This window comes from Mustelus asterias, chromosome 18 (genome assembly GCF_964213995.1).
Source record: "Mustelus asterias chromosome 18, sMusAst1.hap1.1, whole genome shotgun sequence".
Taxonomy (NCBI): domain Eukaryota; kingdom Metazoa; phylum Chordata; class Chondrichthyes; order Carcharhiniformes; family Triakidae; genus Mustelus; species Mustelus asterias.
This window is the reverse complement of record NC_135818.1, coordinates 12,511,740-12,538,285: the sequence shown is the minus strand read 5'-3', so window position 1 is coordinate 12,538,285 and position 26,546 is coordinate 12,511,740. Positions and strand designations below refer to the sequence as shown.

The following is a 26,546-nucleotide window of genomic DNA, read 5'->3' as shown; positions in this document are numbered from 1 at the left end:
CTGAGCTGTAATTTTCTATGGTTCTATGGTTCTATGGAGGCTGGAATTGAACCCGGGTCCCTGGTGCTGTGAGGCAGCAGTGCGAACCACTGTGCCACCATGCCACCTATTTTCATCTTCCCTTGAACTGAGTATGCCCCAAGCAATTTACAGGCTGTTGGAGATACAGAGAAATGTGTGCACAATCCGCTTGTATGTCGGCACAGTACTGTTGGAGTTTACTCAATAACAAATACTGTTGTTAGATAGACAATTTCTATTTGGTTAGAATGCGTGCTCCATGGAATAAAGCGTGCGAGGGGACAACCTATCTGAGTGGTTTGCAATTGTTCCAAGAGGAAGAAGAATCTTGTGTAAATGCCCAAAACATTTGACAGGCTTTAATTTAATATTAAAGAAACACTTTCCTTCAGGAACACTGAGTCAAACTGACCAGTTCTTCTGGTGGAAGCCTGGCCAAACTTAAAATGGAAGTGACGAAAAGTTAACTTAATTTGCTATATTAACGAATGAAATAACTAATGTTCTGACATATTACTATATGGATACATTTAAGCCACTCCTCTGGTTTGTTGATGTCCTCCCTCACCGATGGAGTAATGATTAATCAGTCGCTCTGCCTCTCTCCACCCAGACAGCAGCGCTCCATGGGTGGTGCTGTGGTAGTTCCGATGTGTTGCCTCTCCAGCGAATAATACCTGCAACATCTGGAATCAGAGGAAATGGTTACAGTATCTGTGGGAAATGCACAGTTCTTAAAGGTGCAAAATCATCGCTCACCAAAGAAAGAAGGAACTTAAAACAAAGAACAGTACAGCACAGGAACAGGCCCTTCGGCCCTCCAAGCCTGCACTGATCTTGATGCCCTAACTAAACAAAAAAAAACCCTCTGCCTTTACTCGGTCTGTATCCCTCTATTCCCTCCCTATTCATGTACCCATCTAGATGCCTCTTAAAATGTTGCTACTGTGCCTGCTTCCACCATCTCCTCTGGCAGCGCATTCCAGACACCCAGCACTCTCTGCATGAAAAACCTGCCCCGCACATCTCCCTTAAACTTTCCCCCTCTCACCTTGAACCTCAGGCCCCCTGTAATTGACACTTCCACCCTGGGAAAAAGCCTCTGACTATCCACCCTGTCTGTGCCTCTCATAATTTTGTAGACCTCTATCAGGTCTCCCCTCAGCCTCCGTCTTCCCAGTGAAAACAATCCTAGTTTATTCAACCTCTCCTCATAGCCAACACCCTCGAGACCAGGCAACATCCTGGTGAATCTTCTTTGCACTCTCTCCAAAGCTTCCATGTCCTTCTGGTAGTGTGGTGAGCAGAACTGCACATAATATTCCAAATGTGGCCTAACCAAGGTTTTATATAGCTGCAGTATGATTTGACAACTTTTGTACTCAATGTCCCAGCCAACAAAGGGAAGCATGCCATGTGCCTTCTTAAATACATTTTACATCCACAACTTATATTTATAAAGCATCTTTCACAAACTCAGCATGCCCCAATATGCTTTAAAGCTAAATAAGTATTTTTGGAGAGCTGTCGCGCTTGTATAGGAGCAAACATATCAGTATATTTGCATACAGCAAACTTGCATACTACAAGGTCTTGCATATAGCACTGAAATGCATAATCAGATAATCTGATTTTGTGATATTAGCTGAAGGGCATACATTGGCCAAGGCACCCGAGAAAAATCTCTTGCTCTTCTTTGACTTGTGCCATATGATCTTTTATCTCCACCTTGTCGTTGACACGGTGGCACAGCGGTTAGTACTGCTGCCTCACAGCGCCAGGGGCCCGAGTTCAATTCCGGCCTCGGGTGACTGTCTGTATGGGGTTTGCAAGTTGTTCCTGTGTCTGTGTGGGGTTTCCTCCGGGTTTCCTCCACAGCCCAAAGATGTGTGGGTTAGGTGGATTGGCCATGATAAATTGCCCCTTAGTGTCAGGGGGATTGGCAGGGTAAATACATGGAGTTACAGGGATAAGGCCTATGTGGGATTGTGCTGGATGGGCCGAATGTCCTCCAACATCCTGTCCTCCAGGATGTTGCCTGTCCTCATAGAATTGATGGAGGAATTCTATGAAAAGGACAGATGGGACCTCGGCTTCATGTCTCACCCAAAAAATTGCACTTAAATAGTGCGACATTCCCTCAATATGGGACGCCCTCAAACTTGGGGCAGGCTCTGCCAAGGCTCAATGGGGAAAGGCCTCACAGCACCAGGGACCTGGATTCGATTCCTGGCTTGGGTCACTGTCTGTGCGGAGTCTGCAAGTTCTCCCTATGTCTGCGTGGGTTTCCTCCGGGTGCTCCAGTTTCCTCCCACAGTCCAAAAGATGTGTTGGTTAGGTGCATAGGCCATGCTAAATTCTCCCTCAGTGTACCCGAACAGGCACCGGAGTGTGGTGACTAGGGGATTTTCATAGTAACTTCATTGCAGTGTTAATGTAAGCCTACTTATGACACTAATAAATTGACACATTTGTGTGATCAATACTGTATATAAACTTGGTGATGAAACATCTTAATTGCTTTGTATTATTGGAATATTGTTCAGAAGTCTTTCAGCTTGCATCTTTTCTAATTGCCAAAATGCTTTAATTTAGCTTGAAGGAGGAAAGAACACAGAAGTGAACAGAAGTTGTAGTTGGGATACATTTTCACACTTGGGCTCCAGTGAGTCTCGCAGTAGTGGTACACAGCATCCAAAACACTGGATAGTGATTGGCCTGAGGGATAGATTTGTCGGTCGGAACATTGAATACAGGAGTTGGGATGTCTTGTTGAAGTTGTACAAGACATTGCTAAGGCCGCACTTGGAATACTGTGTACAGTTCTGGGCATCCTATTATAGAAAGGATATTATTAAACTAGAAATAGTGTTGAAAAGATTTACTAGAGTGTTACCGGGGCTTGATGGTTTGAGTTATAAGGAGAGGCTTGATAGACTGGGACTTTTTTCCCTGGAGAGTAGGAGACTTAGGGGTGATCTTATAGAGGTCTATAAAATAATGAGGGCATAGATCAGCTAGATAGTCAACATCTTTTCCCAAAGGTAGGGGGGACTAAAACTATAGGGCATAGGTTAAAGGTGAGAGGGGAGAGATACAAAAGGGTCCAGAGGGGCAATTCTTTCATACAGAGGGTGGTGAGTGTCTGGAACAAGCTGCCAGAGGTAGTAATAGAAGCGGGTACAATTTTGTCTTTTAAAAAGCATTTAGACAGTTGCATGGGTAAGATGGGTATAGAGTGATATGGGTCAAACACGGGCAATTGCAACTAGCTTAGTGGTTAAAAAAAGGAGATTTGGACAAGTTGGGCTGAAGGGCCTGTTTCCATGCTGTAAACCTCCATGACTCTATGACTCTAAAGAATATGAGTTAAGGTTAGTTTCTCATGGCTGAAGCTCTGAGCACTCTGCCCATTGTTCAAGCATTATAAATATAGGATACAACCTAAGGTTAGGTCATTGTAGGGAAGTCATGAGCCTTCTTCCCAATGGTTAAGAATTGCAAATATTTTGGGTGGTATTTATTAGTGGTGTTACAGAGGTGCAAAATTTGGGTTGAATGTTCCAGAGGCTGCCTGCAAAAAGGGAATAAAAATCCAACACTTGCCAAGGGACTTTGCATTTGCCATGGGATCGCAATTCTCAGTGGACACTTGCTAATTAGGGTGGCACAGTTGTTAGCACTGCTGCCTCACAATGCCAGGGACCCAGTTTCAATTTCAGCCTCGGGTCACTGTCTGAGTGGAATCTGCACATGAGATCCTTGATTATGCTGGCTGCTTTTCCGAGGCAGCAGGAAGTGTAGACAGAGTCAGTGGATGGGAGGTTGGTTTGCGTGATGGACTGGGCTACGTTCAAAATCCTTTGTAGTTTCTTGCGGTCTTGGGCAGAGCAGGAGCCATACCAAGCTGTGATACAACCAGAAAGAATGCTGAGAGTCGTAGCGGACACGCCAAACTTCCTTAGCCTCCTGAGAAAGTAAAGGCATTGGTGGGCTTTCTTAACTATAGCGTTGGCATGGAGAGACCAGGGCTGGTTGTTGGTGATCTGGACACCTAGAAACTTGAAGCTCTCAAACATTTCTACTTCGTCCCCAATGATATAGACAGGGGCATGTCCTTCACTACGCTTCCTGAAGTCGATGACTATCTCTTTCGTTTTACTGACCTTGAGGGAGAGATTATTGTCATCACACCAGTTTACCAGAGCTGAAGAATCCCCAAGATGGCACCAGAGCGAGGCGACTTCTTGCAAGCTGTGCCCAGCATACCTTCTAATTCTATTTTTACTCTTATTCTATGCTTCTAAAACTTCATTCTAACTCTTGTGCATTCTGCACCCTCTCCTTTCCTTCTCTATGAACAGTATGCTTTGTCTGTATAGCATGCAAGAAGCAATACTTTTCACTGTATGCTAATGCATGTGACAATAATCAATCAAGTCAAGTCAGATTCTCTATCTCTTTCCTGTACTCTGTCTCGTCATTGTTTGAGACCTGACCCATTACAGTGGTGTCATCAGTAAACTTGAAAATGGAGTTGGAGCAGAATTTAGCCACACAATCATAAGTGTATAAGGAGTAGAGTAAGGGGCTGAGGACACAGCCTTGCGGGGCACTGGGTTGGGGCACAAATTGAACATTGCAAAATATGCACTCAACCCCATCCTAGCCTTCCTATTGTTTAAACCTTGTCATTTAACTAGGATACGTATTTGGTTCATTCAGTTAAATTCATCATAGTCTGTTATGTATGTTAGCCCCTTTAAGGGAACGGTCAGGTGATCCTAAGTGTGGGGTGGTCTGCCCGGGAACTGCTCCAAGAGGGCAGTTATTGTTTGGAGGGTGGAGTGAGTAAGATTGCAATAAATATCAGTGTTCCCTGACTCCTGTCTGTGATGTGAGTTCTTCAGGATATTCCTCAGTAGTAAAGAATTTAACACAGTCAAAAAACCCGACAACCGTTCACCTTATCAAAATTGACCTTAAGTACAATTCCTGTCCTAATGGTGGCATTAAAAATATTTATTCTTATGTCTTAAATTGACTCCCCTGTCCCCCCTTTACAAAAGGGAAATGCTGCCTCTGTGTGGCATGAAGCCTGTCTTTCAATATTGACTGTTATGATACTTTGCTTACCTTGCTGAGATGTCCATCCCCTCCTGCCTGTGGTAAGGGCTCAGCCAGTTTGTCAATCATATCTCCAGTTGAATTGATGGATATATGGGAGTAGGAGCCCCGTGTGTAAGTGTCACTGAACCACTTTGTCACAAATACATTTTTAGGCCGTGGCACAGGTTTGCCTAGAAACAAAACCAGGGGTCGTTATAAACTAATAGGGATGGGAGGTTATGCAACTGTTACAGATGGCATGGTGGCACAGTGGTTAGCACTGCTGCCTCACAGCGTCTGGGTTTGATTCCTGGCTTGGGTCACTGTCTGTGTGGAGTTTGCACATTCTCCCCGTGTCTGCGGGGGTTTCCTCTGGGTGCTCCGGTTTCCTCCCACAGACCGAAAGACATGCTGGTTAGGTGCATTGGCTGTGCTAAACTCTCCCTCAGTGAGTGTACCCGAACAGGTGCTGGAATGTGGCGACTAGGGGATTTTCACAGTAACTTCATTGTGGTGTTAATGTAAGCCTACTTGTGACTAATAAATAAACTTTTGTTAATTGTTTTACAATATAAGTTGATAAAAGTATAGAATGATATTGTGTACAGTTCTGGGCGCCACACTACAGGAAGGATGTGAACTAATTGGAGAGAGTGCAGAAGAGGTTTACAAGAATGGTTCCATGAATGAGAAACCTCAGTTATGAGGATAGGTTGGAGAGGTTGGGACTGTTCTCCTTGGAGAGTTGATAGAGATGTTCAAAGCCATGAGGGAGCTGGACAGAGTAAATAGGGAGAAACTGTCCCCCCTGGTAAAAGATGAGGGCACAGATTTAAAGTGATTTGGGAAAAATAGCAGATGTGATGTGAGAATAAACTTTTTCGCACAGCGACTGGTTGGGGTCTGGAATACACTGCCTGGAAGTGTGGTGGAGGCAGGTTCAATTGGGGCATTCAAGAGGGGATTAGATGATTACTTGAAAAGAAACAATGTGCAGGGGAACGGGGAAAAGGCAGGGGAATGTCACTAAGTCATAATGCTCATTTGAGAGCTGATGCAGACACGATGGGCCAAATGGCCCCTTTCTGTGATTTTGTGAGTTGTTTTCAATCTTGCCTTCATAGAATCATAGAATCCTACAGTGCAGAAGGGTCTACACTGATTACAATCCCACCCAGGCCCTATCCCCATGCATCTACCCTAGCTAGTCCCCCTGACACGAAGGGGCAATTTAGCACGGCCAATCCCCCTAACACAAACATCTTTGGAGTGTGGGAGGAAATCGGAGCACCCGGAGGAAACCCACGCAGACACGGGGAGAATGTGCAAACTCCACACAGACAGTGACCCAAGCCGGGAATCAAACCTGGGTCCTTGGCGCTGTGAGGCAGCAGTGCTAACCACTGTGCCACCGTGCCACCCTTCAAAGAGTGATAAGACAGGAAATTTCGCAACCTCAACCTCAAAAATGTCACTTTTTAACGCTATTCATTAACCTCATTAGCTGTTTTTGAATAACAAATTTAAAAAATGTATTTGATATAGGAACAATTGTTCAGATATACCGGCTGGCATTCTCCCAAAAAGATTCTAAGTTCCCAACGTGCAGGAAAATGGGAGTAAATCCCGTCGTTTGTTTTGGTGTGATTTCCAGGATGAATCTCTGACATTCTACGGGCCTGATTTTACCATCAAGTTGCGCCCGTTTTCAGGCACGGAAACTTGGTAAAGTCGGGTGTGAGGCGAGTAGCGCGATCCGCACTTGCCTCTGTGCCCATTTCCTCTATACCAATGGCCAAATATGGCCGCCGTTGGGACCACGCCCGAAACAGCCACGATGTCAATTTAAATGCATTTGAATGCTTTAAAATTGAATGAATGGACTGGACGCCCAACTTTACCGGCACTTTTCCCTTTACCACCGCGTTCGCCCGTCCAGATTCGGCGCAAAACAGACATGGTCCGCAAAAGTCTGATTCAGGCATTCCAGCTTCTGAGGAAGTAAGTTCCGAGCTTCTGCCGGCTCTCTTTTTCAGATCGGTGGTGCGGTGGGTGAGGGGGGGGGGAGGAGGAGGGTCAGATGGCTCTCTGGTGGGGGGGCAGGGGGGGCGGGAGGGGATGGGGGGGTTTGTTGCCACTCTGTGTACGATCAATGGGGGGAAGGGGGGGTCCACTGCTATTCTGCGTGTGATTGGTGGGGGGGGGAAGGGGGACAGGGGGACCGTGGTCTGTCTGGGTGGCGAGAGGGTGTGGGGGGATAAGGGGGTCAGTTATGTTGTGGGGCAATGTCTGTGGGGGCCAGGGGGGGAGGCATTATCCGGCCCGGGAGCGATGTGGCAGGGGAGCGTTTTCCTACTTTGTTTACTGCACATGCGCAGTTGAAGGCTCTGATCGGAGCTGCAGGGTTTCAAAAGCGATAAGCTCCGCCCACAGCGTGCAGCGTGATTCAGAATCGCTGCTTTTTTTTCCAGGCAGAGTGTGCATGGGGGCGCCTGAAAACGGGTCTAAAAGTCGGATCTGAAACACTCCCAGATTCAAGTCTGCCCAGCACTTAGAATCAGGCCCTATGCAGCACTGAGTACCTCAGCGTAATTCACCCTGAAAATCTGTGGGCAGGGCCTATTCCCACCTGAGAGGCGCTGAGGGGGCCACTGCACATGCGCGGATCTGTCAGCACGGAGATTGGCGCATGCACTATGTCCCCCCCATTGCGGGTCTCCAGATTGCTGGCCAGCCTCGCAACCCCCTGTGGTGAACCATCGTTGGTTACCACTGGGGGTTGTTATTATGTTACTGTTGGGCTAGGGTGTTGTCACTGTGGGGGTTGTACAATGTTGTTGGGTTAGGGTGTTTACCTGTTATAAGTGTTATTATGGCACATCCCGGTGGAGAGGTATAAGACCCTCTGCTCCGGCAGGACCCCTTCAGTCTGAACTGGTGTATTCGTGTTAGTAGTTCCATTGTTAGACAATAAAAGCCTTCAATACTGAAGCCTTGTTCCACGTGCTTGATTGTCGCGCATCACCCCCCCATCACTGTCCTTCCAACCCTCCGACTGCTGGCCTCCCGGACATCCCTGGGCTAGCCCCTATGTCCCTCACTACCCCCTGTCCCTCCCCTATCGCCCCAACCCCCTCCCGACAGTCCTCACCCTCCCCCGGACAGTACTGACACTACCCACTCCCGAGCCTGATGACCGGCCCCGATGTTTCCCCCCCCACCACCAACAGCCCCGATCTCCCTGACTGACAGCCCCGAACACCTCCCAGCAGCCCTGATTCCCCCAGCTGAATGGCCAGCCCCAATCGCCCTCTTCCTTCCCTCCCCCCACCAACCCTCCTGCAGAGTGGAAGCAGGTTCCCTCCCCACCGATTGCCCCTCAATAGGCCCGCCATCCTCTAGCCCCGCTCCTGGCCCTGCCCCCTTGGCACTACCTGGTGCCCAGTGGGCACTGCCAGTTTGCCTCTTGGGCAGCGCCAGGGTGCCAGGCTGGCACTGCCCAAGGGACACTTCCCTTACCCCTGACCTCCTGGGAGGGTCTCAATAGCCTCTCTTTCCTCTAGCAGGGTCTGGCTGTCTGTTCCCCATAGTGGGGAGCAGGAATAAACTCTGCTGGAAGGAACCACTCCTGGCAGCTGGAGGGTGGGGGTGGCGGGTGGGAGAGACATTAGCGGGCTCGGAAACCTCAGTCCCGGAACCGCTAATTATATCGAAATGAAGATTTCCATATTGTAATCATCTCCACGCCCATTTCCGGAGCGGGGCAGATTACGCGAAAAAACTTAGTGCCGGAGATGCACAGAGTTAAAAATGACGTTCAGTGGGAAGCCCGTAAACTAGCCCCTGCTGATGCCTCTTGGCCTGTTGCGTTGCTTGAGCAGCACAGTGGGCTGGGAGAATCGCCCCAACAATGTGCAGCCAATCTACAATGAGCCCTCTCCAACTCTAAAACCTATATATATTAAAAAAGAAAATCCAGGGAAGTATTTTCTATTCGCAGCCCTGTTATTTTCAGGTTGGAATCCAACAGAAAGTATTTCTGATTTGTTAGAGGAGATGTTTTTCAAAAGCAGCATATCTTCTTTGGAGACGCTGGTGGTAATTTGTTGGATGTTCTTCATTTTAATGACATAAGATTATACTGTATGGCGTACAAAGGCTTAAACTTTGATCACCTCTCCTTTCACAGCGTTCCACTTGCGGAATAACGTCTCAAAGCATTTTAGTTTGGAGAGCAAAAAGTGCCCAGGTGGGGATTGGTCACAATTGCTTTGAAGTCTTTCTAACAGAAAAATTGGGTATAATACTGAAAGGTAGCAACATATTGCGACATGTTCAGAAGGAAGGGGAGAACGTGCAAACTCCACGCAGAGAGTTACCCAAGGCCGGAATTGAATCCGGGTCCCTGGCGCTGAGGGACAGCAGTGCTAACCACCGTGCCGCCCAGTGCTAGATAGCAGAATTAATAGGAATACATATCTTGGTGCCAAAACCCAGAACCCCTTGCAGAGTGAGATTTAACTTGGAGATGTTAAAACAAAGACCAATTGATTTAAAATACAAACAGGTATGCAGTGAAAGAAGTGAAATAAGCATCTGTGCATTTGAACGTAATCAGGACTGTCTCGAAACTCGGAATGCTGGGAGGGGTTACAGTTACAGGCCGCAAAGTGTCTGGAAATTGACATTGGATGCACATGATTATTAAGCGGATCTGGCCTCTGTACATTAACAGCTAATCGGGAGCTATTAACATGTACCCGAGACCTATCGAAACCAGAATTATCATAGAATCCCTACACTGCAGAAGGAGGCCATTTGCCCCATCAAGACTGCTCTGACCACAACCCCACCTAGGCCCTATTCCCGTAACCCCACATATTTACCCTGCTAACCCCCCTGACACTGAGGGATAATTTAGCATAGCCAATCCACTTAACCCGCACATCTTTGCACTGTGGGAGGAAACCGGAGCACCCGGAAGAAACGCACGCAGACACGAGGAGAATGTGCAAACTCCACACAGTCACCTGAGGTCGGAATCGAACCCGGGTCCCTGGCGCTGTGAGGCAGCAGTGCTAACCATTGTGCCACCGTGCCGCCCCAACTACGTAACAATAGAATACGTTAAAAGCAAAATACTGCGGAAGCTGGAATCTGAAACAAAAACAGAAAATGCTGGAAAACCTCAGCAGGTCTGACAGCATCTGTGGGGAGAGAGTGGAGCCAAAGTTTCGAGTCTGGATGACCATTCATCAGAGCTGCTCATGGTAAATTAACATTGTACATGACCTCCAGGAAGATATGTTTCAACGGGACAGGATGTAAAAGTCACACAATAGGAATTCCATAATGGCCTTTCTCTGCAGGGATGGCTCTTATTAAGAGTTCAGGGCTCTGGTTGCAACGATATTAAAGTCTGCTGTATTTCTGCATCCAGTCGGGGTCTCATTCTGGTGGCACAGTGGTTAGCACTACTGCCTCACAGTGCCAGGGACCTGGATTCGATTCTGGCCTCGGGTCACTGTCTGTGCAGAGTCTGCACATTCTCCCCATGTCTGCGTTTCCTCCAGGTGCTCCGGGTTCTTCCAAAGTCCAAAGATGTGCAGGCTAGGTGGATTGACCATGCTAAATTGACCCTAGTGTCAGGGGATTAGCAGGGTAAATATTTGGGGTTACGGGAATAGGGCCTGAGTGGGATTGTGATCGGTGCAGACTCAATGGGCCTATTTCTGTAGGCTAACCTAAATCAAGAGAATGCTTCTGTGCATGATTGTACAACATATACATATAATATCATTACAGGACAGATGAGGAGAGGCTCACCAATCTCATGTTCCTGGTAAGTAGATATAGTCAAAATGAACAATGAACAAATAATCAACACAACAGCATTGTAATGTTATTCCTTAACCACCGCCCCCCGCCCCCTTAGCGCTGTGAGCACAGAGTCAGTGGGCTTACCCCAATAATTCTTACCCGTGAATTGCCTTAGGATCCTCGTGATGTTTGATGCTAGTTCATCTTCACTGAGTGTTTCCACAAACTCTGCTTCCTTCCCTGAGATCCAGCTCAAAAGGACGTGCCCATACCTATCAAACAGATTCAAGCTTCAGTCACTACTAAATAACACATGTTGGACATCCACCATACTTGCCAAAGATAAATTTATAATAATTACAGATCGAGATCTAAATGAGAGATGTTGACCTAATTCTGGGCGGGATTTTCTGACCCCGTCCCTGTCTGGGATTATCCAGTCCCGCTGCTATGAATGGAGATTTGGCTGAGCGCCAAAATTCTCCATTCTCGCTGTCTCTGACTCTGTCTCTTCTACTGTGTATCAAGACTAATAGGCAGGAATCATTCATTTCTACTGTGATTTTTAAAATTCATTTGTGAGACATGGGTGTTGCTGGCTGGCCAGTATTTATTGCCCATCCCTAGTTGCCCGTGTCACTCTGGAGTCACATGTAGGCCAGATTGGGTAAGGATGGCAGATTTCCTTCCCTAAAGGACATTAGTGAACCAGATGGGCTTTTACGACAATCGACAACGGTTTCATGGTCATCAGTAGGTTCTTAATTCGAGATATTTTTCATTGAACTCAAATTCCACCAGCTGCCGAGGCAGGATTTGAATCCAGGTCCCCAGGACATTAGTTGGGTTTCTGGATTAATAGTCTAGTGATAATACCACTAGGCCAACGCCTCCCCCATGATTTTGATCATGAGGGAGGCGATGGGCATAATGGTAGTGATTGGTACAGCTGCCTCACAGCGCCAGGAACCTGGGTTCAATTCCAGCCTCGGGTCGCTGTCGGAGCTTTTTGCAAGTTCTTCTCATGTCTGCGTGGGTTTCCTCTGGGTACTCCGGTTTCTTCCCACAGTCCAAAGATGTGGGGGTTAGGTGGATTGGCCATGCTAAATTGCCCCTTAGTGTCAGGGGGACTACCTAGGGTAAATGCATTGGGCTATAGGGATGAGGCCTGGATGGGACTGTGGTCGATGCTGACTCGTTGGGCCACATGGCCTCCTTCTGCACTGTAGGATTCTATGATTCTAAGTGAGTATGCTATAATGAGTGTCAGGGGGACTAGCTAGGGTAAATGCATTGGGTTATGGGGTTATGGGGATGAGGCCTGAGTGGGATTGTGGTTGGTGGCGGCACGGTAGCACAGTGGTTAGCACTGCTGCTTCACAGCTCCAGGGTCCCAGGTTCGATTCCCAGCTCGGGTCACTGTCTGTTGGAGTTTGCACATTCTCCTCGTGTCTGCGTGGGTTTCCTCCAGGTGCTCCGGTTTCCTCCCACAGTCCAAAGATGTGCAAGTTAGGTTGATTGGCCAGGTTAAAAATTGCCCCTTAGAGTCCAGAGATGTGTAGGTTAGAGGGATTAGCAGGTAAAATATGTGGGGGTAGGGCCTGGGTGGGATTGTGGTCGGTGCAGACTCGATGGGCCGAATGGCCTCCTTCTGCACTGTAGGGTTTCTATGATTTCTATGATTTCTATGATGCAGACACAATGGGCCGAATGGCCTCCTTCTGCACTATAGGATTCCATGATTCGATGATCAAATTCAACATCCTGATCCGGCCTTCCCTCCATATCCCTTGATTCCTTTAAACCTTGTGGATTTTTTCTCCTCAAGACTATTTTTCATCTGTGTTAGCCTCCACCTCTTTAGGAGGCTTACGCTGTCAGTATCACCAGGGAGAGAAAGGGGGAGAGAGAAACGGAGAGAGAGACAGCATTTATATAGATGGTTATCACATTTTCAACTGTTCCCTTACTATTCAATACCTCTCTACTGGGTGGAGTACATCAAGCGAATAGATACGTCGCCACCACTCAGCTAGGTTTGGTTTCAGACTAGAAAATGGAGTTTCGTCCTCCCAAGCTAATCCAATCCAATGTTCTGACTTCTCCCAAAATGGCACCTCATACTCCAGGTAAATCTTATTTGTCGTACCAAAGCCCATGTTTTCGATTGCATGCAACTTCTCCTCTGGGAGGTTCGGATGAAACGATGTCTCTGCTTCTCCTTTCAGGTAACCTAGTGAACAAACTCAAATCTTAATGACCTGCTTGTCATTTCAGAAACTGGTGTTTTTTTAAAAAAAGAATAATCAGAGTTCTTTTAGATTTTCTATCTGTAATAATTCTCTTCCCTTCTTTCGAATAGAAGAAATTAGAATTGCAAATTAAGAATCCTTATCTAAAGTAAAAGTAAAGTAAAAGTAAAGTTTATTTATTATCACAAGTAGGCTTAACATTGTCATGAAGTTACTGTGAAAATCCCCTAGTTGCCACACTCCGGCGCCTGTTCGGGTGCACTGAGGGAGAATTTAGCATGGCCAATGCACCTAACCAGCACGTCTTTCAGACTGTGGGAGGAAACCCACGCAGACACAGGAAGAAAGTGCAAACTCCACACAGACAGTGACCCGAACTGGGAATCGAACCCAGTCCCTGGCGCTGTGAGGCAGCAGTGCTAACCACTGTGCTGCCCCTTATCTATAGCCCGCATTTCAGACAACTGTAAACAATGTTTAAGTTTATTTATTAGTGTCACAAGTAGGCTTACATTAACACTGCGATGAAGTTACTGTGAAAATCTCCCAGTCACCACACTCTGACGCCTGTTCGGGTACACTGAAGGTGAATTTAGCATGGCCAATGCACCTAACCAGCACGTCTTTCAGACTGTGGGAGGAAACCGGAGCACCCGGAGGAAACCCACGCAGACTTGGGGAGAACGTGCAGACTCCGCACAGACGGTGACCTAAGGCAGGAATCGAACCCGGGTCCCTGGTGCTGTGAGGCAGCAGTGCTAACCTCTGTGCCACTATGAGTGAGTGGGAGGCTTGTTTCCACTTTTCACCATGCTTTAGTGAACTGAACTTTTGAAAAAAATATTTTATGGATTGTATTTTAGAAACTTATTGAACTTCAACAACTTGCATTTATCTGACACCTTAAATGCAGACAATATGTTTGACGGTACTTTGCAGAACTCGACACCAATCAAAGAAAGAGATGTTAGGAGGGGTGGCTCTAAGCCTGGTCATAAGAGGGGTTTTAAGTACCATCTTACAGGAGGAGATGACATAAGAACATAAGAACTAGGAGTAGGCCATCTGGCCCCTCGAGCCTGCTCCGCCATTCATGATCTTTTTGTGGACTCGGCTCCACTTACCCACCCGCTCACCACTCCTTTACTGTTCAAAAATTTATCTATCGTTGCCTTAAAAACATTCAATGAGGTAGCCTCAACTGCTTCACTGGGCAGGGAATTCCACAGATTCACAACCCTTTGGGTGAAGAAGTTCCTCCTCAACTCAGTCCTAACTGGACTAACAGTCCTAACTCAGACCTCACTGGAGGAGGTTGTAGAGAGAAGAAGTGATTTAAACGGGAAGATGGGGATTTAAAGTTTGATGTACTTGGGGTCTAAAAATCTATGAAGGCCAATGAGACTGGAGGTGATGGGTAGACAGGTGCAGCAGGATGCGTTATACGCAGCAGAGTCTGAGATGAGCTGAAGTTTATGCAGAATGGAAGATGACAGCCTTGCCTTAGGGAGCTGTTGGCCAATCCAATTAGTCAGCAGCTTGGTCATCCCAGCATTGCCAGATTCCAGCAATGGGCACTGCTGAGACTAGGGGCAGAACCTCAAGAAGCGGAGGTTATGGAAAGCGGACTCAAGGTAAGTCTCGGATGTATACAGTAAATGGCAGAACCATTAGATGCATTAGCATACAGAGGGATCTGGGCGTACAAGTTCCCTGAAACTGGCAACACAACTGGATAAGGTGGTCAAGAAGTCATATGGTATGTTTGCCTTCATCAGTTGGACATCGGGAATAAAAATTGAAGTCATCTTGCAGCTGTATAAAGCTTTAGTTGGGCCACATTTAGAATATTGCATCCAGTTCTGGCCACACTGCCAGGAGGATGTGGAGCCTTTAGAGAGGGTAGAGGAAAGGTTTACCAGTAGGGGGGCATTGGTTTAAGGTGCGAGGGGCAAGGTTTAAAGGAGATGTACGAGGCAAGTTTTTTACACAGTGGATGGTGGGTGCCTGGAACTCGCTGCTGAGGGAGGTAGTGGAAGCAGATACGATAGTGACTTATAAGGGGCATCTGGACAAATACATGAATAGGATGGAATAGAGGGGTATGGTCCCCAGAAGCGTAGGGGGTTTTAGTTCAATCAGGCAGCATGGTCAGTGCAGGCTTGGAGGGCCGAAGGGCCTGTTCCTGTGCTGTAATTTTCTTTGTTCTTTGTTCAGTATGTTGTCTGGTCTGGAGGGTATTAGCTATGAGGAGAGATTGGAAAAACGTGGCTTGTTTTCACTTGAACGTCAGAGGCTGAGGGACAACCTGATAGAAGCTTACAAAATTAATGAGAGGCGTGGATAGATTGGATAGTGGAAGTCTTTTCCCCAGGGTAGAAATGCCAATTACTAGGGGAGATAGGTTGAAGATAAAAGGTGGAATGTTTAAAGGAGACATGAGAGACAAGTTTTTTACACAGAGGGTGGTAAGTGCCTGGAATGTGCAGCCAGAGGAGGTGGTAGAAGCAGATACAAAAGCAACACTTAAGAGGAATCCTGACAGATACATGAATAGGCAGGGAATAGAGGGGTATGGACCACATAGAGGCAACAGGTCTTTAATTTAGAAAGGCATCGTGCATAGATGCAGGCTTGATGGGCCGAAGGGACTGTTCCTGTGTTGTAATGTTCTTTGTTCTTTGTGCTTTCTTCTTCTATCATCGGGGGTTGGCTTGCACATCCTAGCGAGGGGGTGTGAGGGAGGTGGGGAGTGAGATTTGAGAGGCCAATGGAGGAGAGTTAAAGAGGGGTTCTGACCTCGGCAGGGGCTTTTCCTTCAATGGGCACACTAAAGAAGGAACCCCGCCTCATTCGCACAGTAAAACCTGCTGAGCCCCCCGCTCGACCTGGGCCTCCCCCTGCTGTGGGTACAATAACAGCAGAGAAAAGCAAATCACTGCGGACGCTGGAATCTCAAACCAAAAGAGAAAATGCTGGAAAATCTCAGCAGGTCTGGCAGCATCCGGAAGGAGAGAAAAGAGCTGACGTTTCGAGTCCAGATGACCCTTTGTCAAAGCTAAAAGGCATAGAAAGTGGGAGATATTTATACTGCAGGGGGAGGGAATGAAAGATGAGTCATAGCCACAGAAACCAGGGGAAAGGCTGCTAATGGCAGCCCATAGAGAGAATAAAGGGTATGAATAGCCAAACGGCAGAGAAGAAAGCAGTGAAGGTGGATGGGGGGTGGGGGTAGAGACATACAGAATAACAGCGGAGGTGGGATGAGGCACTTAAATAGCCAGGAATTAAAGGCCTCAATAGGCCCAAGAATGAACCATCAAAGCCTCAACTGCCCTCCATAACATGGGGGACAGGTCAGGGTGGGAAGGAAGGCAATGGCAGGCTGTGAGCTGTAACTTATGGAGCCACAATCATAAAATCCAGCCCTGAGAGTTTCTAGTTAAGCTGCTGTGCTCCTGGTCATGTTTATTCTGAAGCATTCAATATTTCCTAACTCAAAATTGATGCAACTCCTTTAACTGCAAAGCTTATTATGTGATAAGGATTGGGCCCAATTCTGTGATCTCATCAGTCTCATTTTAAGAATGTTATGACATGGTCAATGTATCACCTTTTTCAATATTTTGAAAACAATGTTAGACCTTATCATTTAAAGCAATTACTGAAAGGAAGTGTTTGTTCTGTTACCCAACGAAACTGTCACAATGATGTGATCAGCTAGAATTTGATCTCCATCTTCACACAGCACTCTGACTGGATACAGCGAGCCGTCCTCCGATTCAAAACTTCCGTTCCACTGGATCTGTTTGACAGGTTTCTCCAGCAGCAAGCTCTCCCTGGGGATAACTTCCACCAGATTTGAGATTAATTTGAGGAATAATCTGGAATAGCACAAGTTCTACTTGTTAACCAAATAATAATTGAGATCACACCGTGTGAATGACCCTAAGTCAGTTCAGTGTGACTCGACCTATCAACGAATGCCTCTGCCAAGTACGCTGTGCCAATTTAAATACCAGCCAATGACTATGAAGGTTGCTTATTGAATAACATAATGTCCATTCGACACTACGCATTACATACCCTAAAATAACTGAATGTTTAACAAGTCCTCAGAGGTGGAAGTCCCTTCACCAAAATTCCTTTATTTACAAGATCCAACAACACTATACAGAGTGTTCTCAGTCTGCAGTCTATCTCCGGAGTGCCAGAGGAACTGACACTCCTGTTTAAATACAGAGCATGGGGCTCCCTGATTGGATCATCAATTTGGCCCTTAATCAGGGATATCTTTTTGTGTCCAACCAAATATACAAAATCAAACTAACTCAGGGACAACTCAAAAAGGGCAGTTCCCTAAAAGGAGGGGAACTGTCCGAAACAAAAAACAAAATGGAAAGGAACTTAAAACATCAAATTAAAATGTGATTAAAGGGGTCAATAATACACCCCAGTCCCTGTGGTGCCCAGCGAGCACGGAATGCATCAACTGTGCCCCCGGTCATCGCATGCTCCCTTTCCAGGGGCCCTTAATCAGGGAGTTCATATTCAAGCAGGCCAACCTCAATTGCCTGATTAAAATTGTTACAATATTGTCCATTAAATAGAATATCATCAAGTGTAGGGTTTCCCAAACTTTTCCAACCTCTCAGGAGTGCTGGAGGAATTCCTGAGAAACATCCTTATTATGTTGAAGTGCCAAACCACAAAAAAAATATAGTTTTCACGCACTACATTAAAAAACATAATTTATAGAAATTGTTTTTATTTCTCATATGTATACGTTCGCTATAATTCAAAGGTTTTCTTCTTAAAGCATGTACTTAGGTCTTACCTTTTTGCCATTTTTAATCAAAGTTTCAAAGTTTATTTAATTAGTGTCACAAGTAGGCTTACATTAACACTGCAATGAAGTTACTGTGGAAATCTGCGCGTTGCCACGCTCCGGCACCTGTTCGGGTACACTGAGGGAGAATTTAGCGTGGCCAATGCACCCAACCAGCACGTCTTTCAGACTGTGGGAACAACCAGAGCACCCGGAGGAAACCCACGCAGAGACGAGGAGAACGTGCAAACTCTGCACATGACCAAAGCCATGAATTGAACCCAGATCCCTGGAACTGTGAGGCAGCAATGCCAACCATTGTGCCACAGTGCCGCCCATGGAAGGAGTGTTGCTGTTCCTTTGGTTCAAATGGGAAGAGTGCTGCCGGAATGCTGGATTCTCATGTTGGAGATTCTCACTCACTCTCTTCTCTCTCTCTCACACAGACACACTCTCATCACTCTCATACACACACATACACATAATCACTCTTCTTTCTGTTAAGGACCAGATCTGAAACTCCAAGATACAATATGAAGTTAGACTAAGAACAAGAACATAGAACAAAGAATAATACAGCACAGGGACAGGCCCTTCGGCCCACCAAGCCTGTGCCAAAAGAGGTTTCTATCTCTCTGTTCACCTCCTGTTCATATGTCTATCAAGGTACGCCTTGAACATTGCTAATGTGCTGGCTTCCACTGGCAATGTGTTCCAGGCACCCACCACCCTCCATGTGAAAACCTTTTCCCTTACATCTCCCCTAAACCTACCCCCTCTCACCACTAGAACCCAACTATTTTTGATTTTGGCATTAGTGTGAGGATAAGGTGCTTCATTCCAGGTGTGATTCTATTGGTCCACTAGGAAGCTTTTATTAAAACAAACTCTATTTATCAATACAGTTTAACTATAGCAAAAAGAATTAGTGTAACCTTTACCAATTGAAATACTTAAACATGACAAATACAATTCTTAACTTCTAGCCTATCTCGATATTCCTCACAGACGTAAACTCCTCTTCAAAACCAGTGAGAAAACAGCAGGTCTACGTGCTGCTACATGGGCTGCTAGTCTTCAACCTCCCAGAACACCTCTGGAGAGAGATACCTATTTTCTAGCAGGTCCCAAACTGCAATCTCCAGAGAGAGAGAGAGAAAAGAGCTCCTGCTCCTTGCAGGTTCAATCAGAAAACTGCCTGCTTGTCCCTGTAAGCGTAGCTCCTTCCATTAGCAGAAGACTCAGTCCCTGTCAATCAACCTAATAAAACCCTACTTTGAAACCCCAGGGGACAAACAAAAAAATAAACAACACTGCATTAGTTCAGATTAGAACACCCCTATAACAAGTCTTCTACATTCTCAGCATCTGGGCTATCTGGACCAGACAGATCAGCACCGTCTAAACAGAATTGAATTTTAACGTATCCTTCACAAGAACAATGATATAAATACATTTCTTAAAGGCACAGAATCATCAGATCTCTTTCTCGTACACTCACACATGCACACTTCCTCAACCTAAGGTTGACATTCTCAAATACACATTAACTCTTGTCCCTCACACACACACACACTCTCATCTCTCACGCACTCATCTCTTTCTGAGGCCTGGCTCACATCCCCAGCATTCCCCCGTCTCCCCGAATCCCCCCCCCCTTACCCCCCCCACCCTTGCTCTCACCATTACAGGCTCCCTGCTCTCCCTCGCAGGCCCCGCCCCCCCTGCTCTCCCTCACAGGGAATGCTCCACCCACTCCCTCTCCTTCTGCCTGGCCCCGCTCCCTCTCCCTAGCCTCGCTCCCTCTCACAGGGCCCCGCTCCCTCTCACAGGGCCTCGCTCCCTCTCACAGGGCCTCGCTCCCTCTCACAGGGCCTCGCTCCCTCTCACAGGGCCACGCTCCCTCTCACAGGGCCACGCTCCCTCTCACAGGGCCCCGCTCCCTCTCACAGAGCCACGCTCCCTCTCACAGGGCCCCGCTCCCTCTCACAGGGCCACGCTCCCTCTCACAGGGCCACGCTCCCTCTCACAGGGCCCCGCTCCCTCTCACAGAGCCGCGCTCCCTCTCACAGGGCCCCGCTCCCTCTCACAGGGCCCCGCTCCCTCTCACAGGGCCCCGCTCCCTCTCACAGGGCCCCGCTCCCTCTCACAGGGCCCCGCTCCCTCTCACAGGGCCATGCTCCCTCTCACAGAGCCCCGCTCCCTCTCACAGGGCCTCGCTCCCTCTCACAGGGCCATGCTCCCTCTCACAGGGCCCCGCTCCCTCTCACAGAGCCACGCTCCCTCTCACAGAGCCGCGCTCCCTCTCACAGGGCCCCGCTCCCTCTCACAGGGCCCCGCTCCCTCTCACAGGGCCCCGCTCCCTCTCACAGGGCCCCGCTCCCTCTCACAGGGCCCCGCTCCCTCTCACAGGGCCATGCTCTCTCTCACAGAGCCCCGCTCCCTCTCACAGGGCCTCGCTCCCTCTCACAGGGCCATGCTCCCTCTCACAGGGCCCCGCTCCCTCTCACAGAGCCACGCTCCCTCTCACAGAGCCACGCTCCCTCTCACAGAGCCGCGCTCCCTCTCACAGGGCCCCGCTCCCTCTCACAGAGCCGCGCTCCCTCTCACAGGGCCCCGCTCCCTCTCACAGGGCCCCGCTCCCTCTCACAGGGCCCCGCTCCCTCTCACAGGGCCCCGCTCCCTCTCACAGGGCCCCGCTCCCTCTCACAGGGCCATGCTCCCTCTCACAGGGCCCCGCTCCCTCTCACAGGGCCCCGCTCCCTCTCACAGGGCCCCGCTCCCTCTCACAGGGCCCCGCTCCCTCTCACAGGGCCATGCTCCCTCTCACAGGGCCCCGCTCCCTCTCACAGGGCCCCGCTCCCTCTCACAGGGCCCCGCTCCCTCTCACAGGGCCCCGCTCCCTCTCACAGGGCCCCGCTCTCACCATTGCACCGCTGTCTGCATTCACCCTAATCTTGAAAATTTGAGTTTTGTGCAGTTTTCAGCTCATCTGAAGCTGGATTCCGGAGAATCCAACAGAATCCAGTTTCGGAACCCTTGGTGCACTGAACACATGGGACATATTCACCGGAAATCTACCGCCCTGCCCGATACGGGACTCGCACCGGGCAAGGGGCGGACAATGGGAAAGTACATTGATCTCGGGTGGAATTTTCCGGTCTTGGGTCAAGCGAGACCATAAAATCCCACCCATTAACTTCGATAACACCAAGATTATACCATGAAAGTGAATCTATCACCATGGATACCAAAATCACCTTCTCAAGGATGACTGGGGATGGGAAATAGATGCTGGCAAAGCCAGAGATATCCACACATCCCATGAATGAATAAATAAAACAATCCTGATGAGATAATGTATGGACCATAAGAATGACATTTGTCTGGCTACATTGGCTCCACCAAAGTAAGAATATCCTAATGAAGATCATTTAAAAAATAATGACATATCGAAAGTAATGGCAGTTTCCATGTCATACATTTACCTTGGAATAGTCACCTCTATCACATAAAAGTCTATTACCCAAAAGAAATTTGAATAATTTTCTTGTATACTTAATCTTAAGTGGCACGGTGGCACAGTGGTTGGCACTGCTGCCTCACAGCGCCAGGGACTCGAGTTCGATTCCCGACTTGAGTCACTGTCTGTGTGGAGTTTGCACATTCTCCCCGTGTCTGCGTGGGTTTCCTCCGGGTGCTCCTTTCCAAAGGAGCAGGTTAGATGGATTGGCCATGCTAAATTGCCTCTCAGTATCAGGGGGACTAGCTAGGGTAAATGCATGGGGCTATGGGGATAGAGCCTGGGTGGGATTGTTGTCGGTGCAGACTTGATGGGTCGAATGGCCTCCTTCTGCACTGTAGGATTCTATGATTCAATGATTATCTATCAGTATCAATGTGGTGCACAGTTTCACAATCTAATAATCGGTGTGGCTAACTATAATACGCACAATTTGACCGTTCTTGGGAAGGCGAGATCAGGGTATTTAATTTGATGATCAGCAATGATCAAAATGAATGGCGGAGCAGGCTTGAAGGGCCGAATGGTCCACTCCTGCTTCTAGTTTCTCTGTCTCTATGTTTCTATAATGGTGCAAGCTGTATCGCTGATTGATATATTTTATTTTTTTTATTCATTCATGGGACATGGGTGTCGCTGGCTGGCAGCATTTATTGCCCATCCCTAGTTGCCCTTGAGAAGGTGGTGGTGAGCTGCCTTCTTGAATCAATGCAGTCCACGTGCTGTGGGTTGACCCACAATGCCACACAATGCTATCATTTAATGGATGACAAATGATAGCAACAAATACATCTGATGGTAACTCCTGGCTATGGAAGGATGAATTGAGCACCATATGTTGCACAAAATTATGTCAACTGAATGTGATAGAATATGATGAACTTTATATTAGAATATTATCATTTTAAAAAATCTGACTGCAGTTTCCTGCTTACATCATGAAAAATCTGATTTCTGATCAGTTACATTCTATTCTCATATTTTATGCAGTGTGGAATATCACAGAACAAATTTATCTCCCAAGCTTCTAAGTGGTTGGATATTTAGAGTTGCCAATTCCAGTGGAGACCACAGTTCACGAGAACATAATAACACTTGAGTCAAGCCTGTTCCACGATTCAGTTTGACCATGGCGGATCTTGGGCTTCAATTCCACTTTCTCGCCCACTCACAATATTCTTTGATTCCCTGAGAGGCCAAAAATCTATCTATCCCAGCCTTTGAATATATTCAATGATGGAGCATTCACTACCCTCTGGGGAAGAGTGTTCCAATGATTCACAATCCTTTGGAGTGAAGAAATTTCTCCTCCTCTCAGTCCTAAATGATTAGCTCCTCATCTTGAGACAGTGCCCTCATGTTTTCGATTCCCCGATATCAGGGACCTTCCTAGCAACAGTGGTAACAAGAATTCAAAAAAGCATGATAGGATGTGATTTGTCTAGCAACTGGTAGAAAACTGCCGAGCAACAGCAGTAGCCAGCATTCTAAAAGCATTATGAGGTGTGATTTGCCCAGTAACAAGATTAGCAGGCATCTAGACTGAATCAGTTGTAATTGCCTATCAGTAGAAACAGTTTACCTAGATGACTGAGAGATCAGAGAAGTATATACATGCTAATTTCTAGAGTCAAGAAATTTGAGAGATGCAGACAGTTAAATTACAGAATGAAATATCAAAGAGACTAAATAGTATAATTGCCATAAACACTCAGAGGGAAGCAGGCTAGTTTACAATCAACACTCCCAGAGACTAGTTTCCATCTAACAGCCAGACTGGCCAAAGTCTTCAGAGAGGCTTGTTCCATCTGACATTTAGAGCCACAGCAGACTGCAGATATTCTCCATTATAAGATGCAATTTTGTACCTTCACTGAACAAACAAAAGACGGTTTCCCAGACCTGATCATCTAAGCTGTATTGTGTGGTCGCTATTAACTGGATTTGACTGGTTGGGTGGGACTTTCTGACCTCGCTCACCCCGAAACCAGAAAATCCCACCCGAGGCCAATGGACCTGTCCACAGTCTGCCTCTTGCCCGCTCCTATTCCCGTGGTGAGCAGAACAGTAACGGATTTCCCATTGACTCCACCCAACGTTACCATGAAACCTGTGGCATGGGGAGCACCATTGATGGAACCAGAAGATCCCACAGGCGTAAACAGTCGGAAAGTTCAACCAATTTCTCCTTCGTGGTGGCACAGTGGTTAGCACTGCTGCCTCACAGCTCCAGGTTTGATTCCAGCCTTGGCGACTGTGTGGAGTTTGCATGCTCTCTCCATGTCTACATGGGTTTATTCCGGGTGCTCCAGTTTCCTCCCACAGTCCAAATATGTACAGGTTATGTTGATTGGCCATGCTCAATTGCCTCTTAGTGTCAGGGAGATTAACAGGGTAAATATGTAGGGTTATAGGGATAGGGCCTAGGTGGGATTATTGTCAGTGCAGGCTTGATAGACCAAATGGCCTCTTTCTGAACTGTAGGGATTCTATGATTCGAAAACAATGTTGACTTTCTCTGATCATACTATGATTTTCTAAGTGCGTCGTTAAGAAGTATGTTACTTCTGAACTAGTTTGAATCTGTTCTCTTATGCAATACGCCACGTATACACAGTAATGGACATGTCCCCATTCTATAGGCCATTCTGGCTATCAGTGAGTGACTATACCTCATGCCACTGGGCTATGTTACACCAATTTGATGGCTGAAGCCAAAGGTGTGAATGTGGCAGGTTGTAAGTTGCAGCTTGGAATCATATTCTGCTGAAGTGTTGCCATGCATGAGAATAGTAGGGTAATGTGGGGGGAGTGGAGTGGAAGGGGTGGTGGCGTTGAGGTTACTATAGCTGAGCCTCAATGTGCAACATGTTGATATGTGGCATCTTGTGGAATGCAGCCTATGGCAATTTGGATGGAACACAACTATTTTATTTTACTTTGATTTCTTAAAAAGAGATATATTCTCCTGTATCTAATCTCCGGAAGAGTAAGTGGATTGAGTCTCGCCATCACCTCCTTCCAATGGTACTACACTGGCATACCTTTAGGAGAAAGCCTTTGAGTTCAAATCTGAGCAATCTTCCTGTCATCCAGCCATGAAAAAGGGACATTTGTAATACATCATTCCATCAGTTTAAAGTTTAAGTTTTTAAAGTTTATTCATTAGTGTCACAAGTCAGCTTACATTAAGACTGCAATGAAGTTACTGTGAAAATCCCCTAATCGCCACACTCCGGCGCCTGTTCGGGTACACTGAGGGAGAATTTAGCATAGCCAATGCACCTAACCAGCACGTCTTTCAGACTGTGGGAGGAAGCCGGAGAAAATCCACGCGGACACGGGGAGAACATGCAGACTCTGCACAGACAAGTGACCCAAAGCTGGGAATCGAACGCAGGTCCCTGGTGCAGTGAGGCAGCAGTGCTAACCACTGTGCCACCGTGCCGCCCAAAAATTCTGTTTGCACATTGGATTTGCCTTCACTCTATTTTTCTTGGACATTCCTTCACTTCCCACTCTCTTTTCCTGGAAAGCTTTGGCTAAGGCTACAAAATGTTGGAAGTACATTTAAAACCTTAATAAAGCTAATGGAATTGTGGAATCTTGCCTTTATCATCAATGATGTGGAGATGCCGGCATTGGACTGGGGTGGTGGGCACAGTAAAAGTCTCACAACACCAGGTTAAAGTCCAACAGGTTTATTTGGTATCATAGCTTTTGGAGCACTGCTCCTTCATCAGATGAAGGAGCAGCACTCTGAAAGCTCATGTTACTATAATAACTCAACCTCCCTGAGTGAACTGAAATACACCACCACAACGCTGAAGTAAGCTATGACGCAGACTATCCATAGATGATAAAAAGTCTCTGCAGGAATTGGCAGCACGGTAGCACAGTGGTTAGCACTGCTGCTTCACAGCTCCAGGGTTCCGGGTTTGATTCCCGGCTCGGGTCACTGTCTGTGTGGAGTTTGCACATTCTCCTCGTGTCTGCATGGGTTTCCTCCGGGTGCTCGGGTTTCCTCCCACAGTCCAAAGATGTGCGGGTTAGGTTGATTGGCCAGGTTAAAAATTGCCCCTTAGAGTCCTGAGATGTGTAGGTTAGAGGGATTAGCGGGTAAATATGTGGGGGTAGGGCCTGGGTGGGATTGTGGTCGGTGCAGACTCGATGGGCCGAATGGCCTCCTTCTGCACTGTAGGGTTTCTATGATTTCTATCTATGATATATTTTTACAAGCGAGTTAAGTTCTGCATATTGATGCTAGAGGCTCCAGTGTTTATTCTGTAACATTCCCTGACCACAAATCTATCCCACTCTCATTGCCTCTCATTGGCATGTGGTGGAAGGGTTTACAGATTGATTATCGACCTGTTTGATAGTGTCATGAACACATCTGCTGTGACTATGAAGACCTGGAGTGGGACTAGAACCAAGAACTTCTGACTCAGGGGCAGGGGACACTACCCATCGCGCCACGAGGTCTATTCAACCTTGCATGAATACTGAATTGCAAGACAAACAGCGAACAGTTGACTAACCCTGGAGAGTTGAGGTCACCACCTTCAATCTGTTCATATTCACTGAATTCCTGCAGAGACACGTCATCGAGGTTTTGTGATGAAAAATACACACATTGGTCCTTCAACATCATGTTAAGTGCACCGAGCTTTTGCTTCCTGAGGTGAGGAGAGTCATCCGTCCAATTGGTGAGGATCTTCTCTATTTCTTCCAAGTAGACCTGTCCAAGGCTTTTTGCTTGTGTGTTGTTTTGAGCGTGAAGGTGAGCTTGCTGCCACAGAAAAGTAGTTAAGTTCTCCAATTTCTCAATGAATTCAGGATCGAAATGTCTCTGCGTGTTGGTGAAGACTGACCATTCCGCACCAGACTTATTAGACATTTGATGCAGGAGGCCATACTGCTTGGCAAGTCGGAAGATTGGGTTCTTCATGCTCGCCCCGTGAATGTACTGGGCTCCTTCATCGACCACCGA

The 26,546-nt window shown here is 47.2% G+C and overlaps 1 protein-coding gene and 1 long non-coding RNA gene across 2 annotated transcripts in view; one reads left to right on the top strand and one right to left on the bottom strand.

The window, feature by feature from the left end:
* Positions 1-26,546, top strand: part of LOC144506965 (uncharacterized) — a 521,793-nt gene that overhangs the window by 428,922 nt on the left and 66,325 nt on the right. The gene's annotated exons all lie outside the window — the stretch shown is intronic.
* On the bottom strand, positions 113-26,546 carry LOC144506961 (peroxisomal N(1)-acetyl-spermine/spermidine oxidase-like). Its single transcript, XM_078233414.1, has 6 exons — positions 26,095-26,546; positions 16,893-17,086; positions 12,931-13,183; positions 11,110-11,222; positions 5,158-5,321; positions 113-707 (listed from the first exon to the last, which is right to left on the bottom strand). The coding sequence occupies exons 1-6, from the start codon at positions 26,502-26,504 to the stop codon at positions 552-554; spliced, it is 1,290 nt and encodes a 429-aa protein (XP_078089540.1). The 5' UTR covers positions 26,505-26,546; the 3' UTR covers positions 113-551.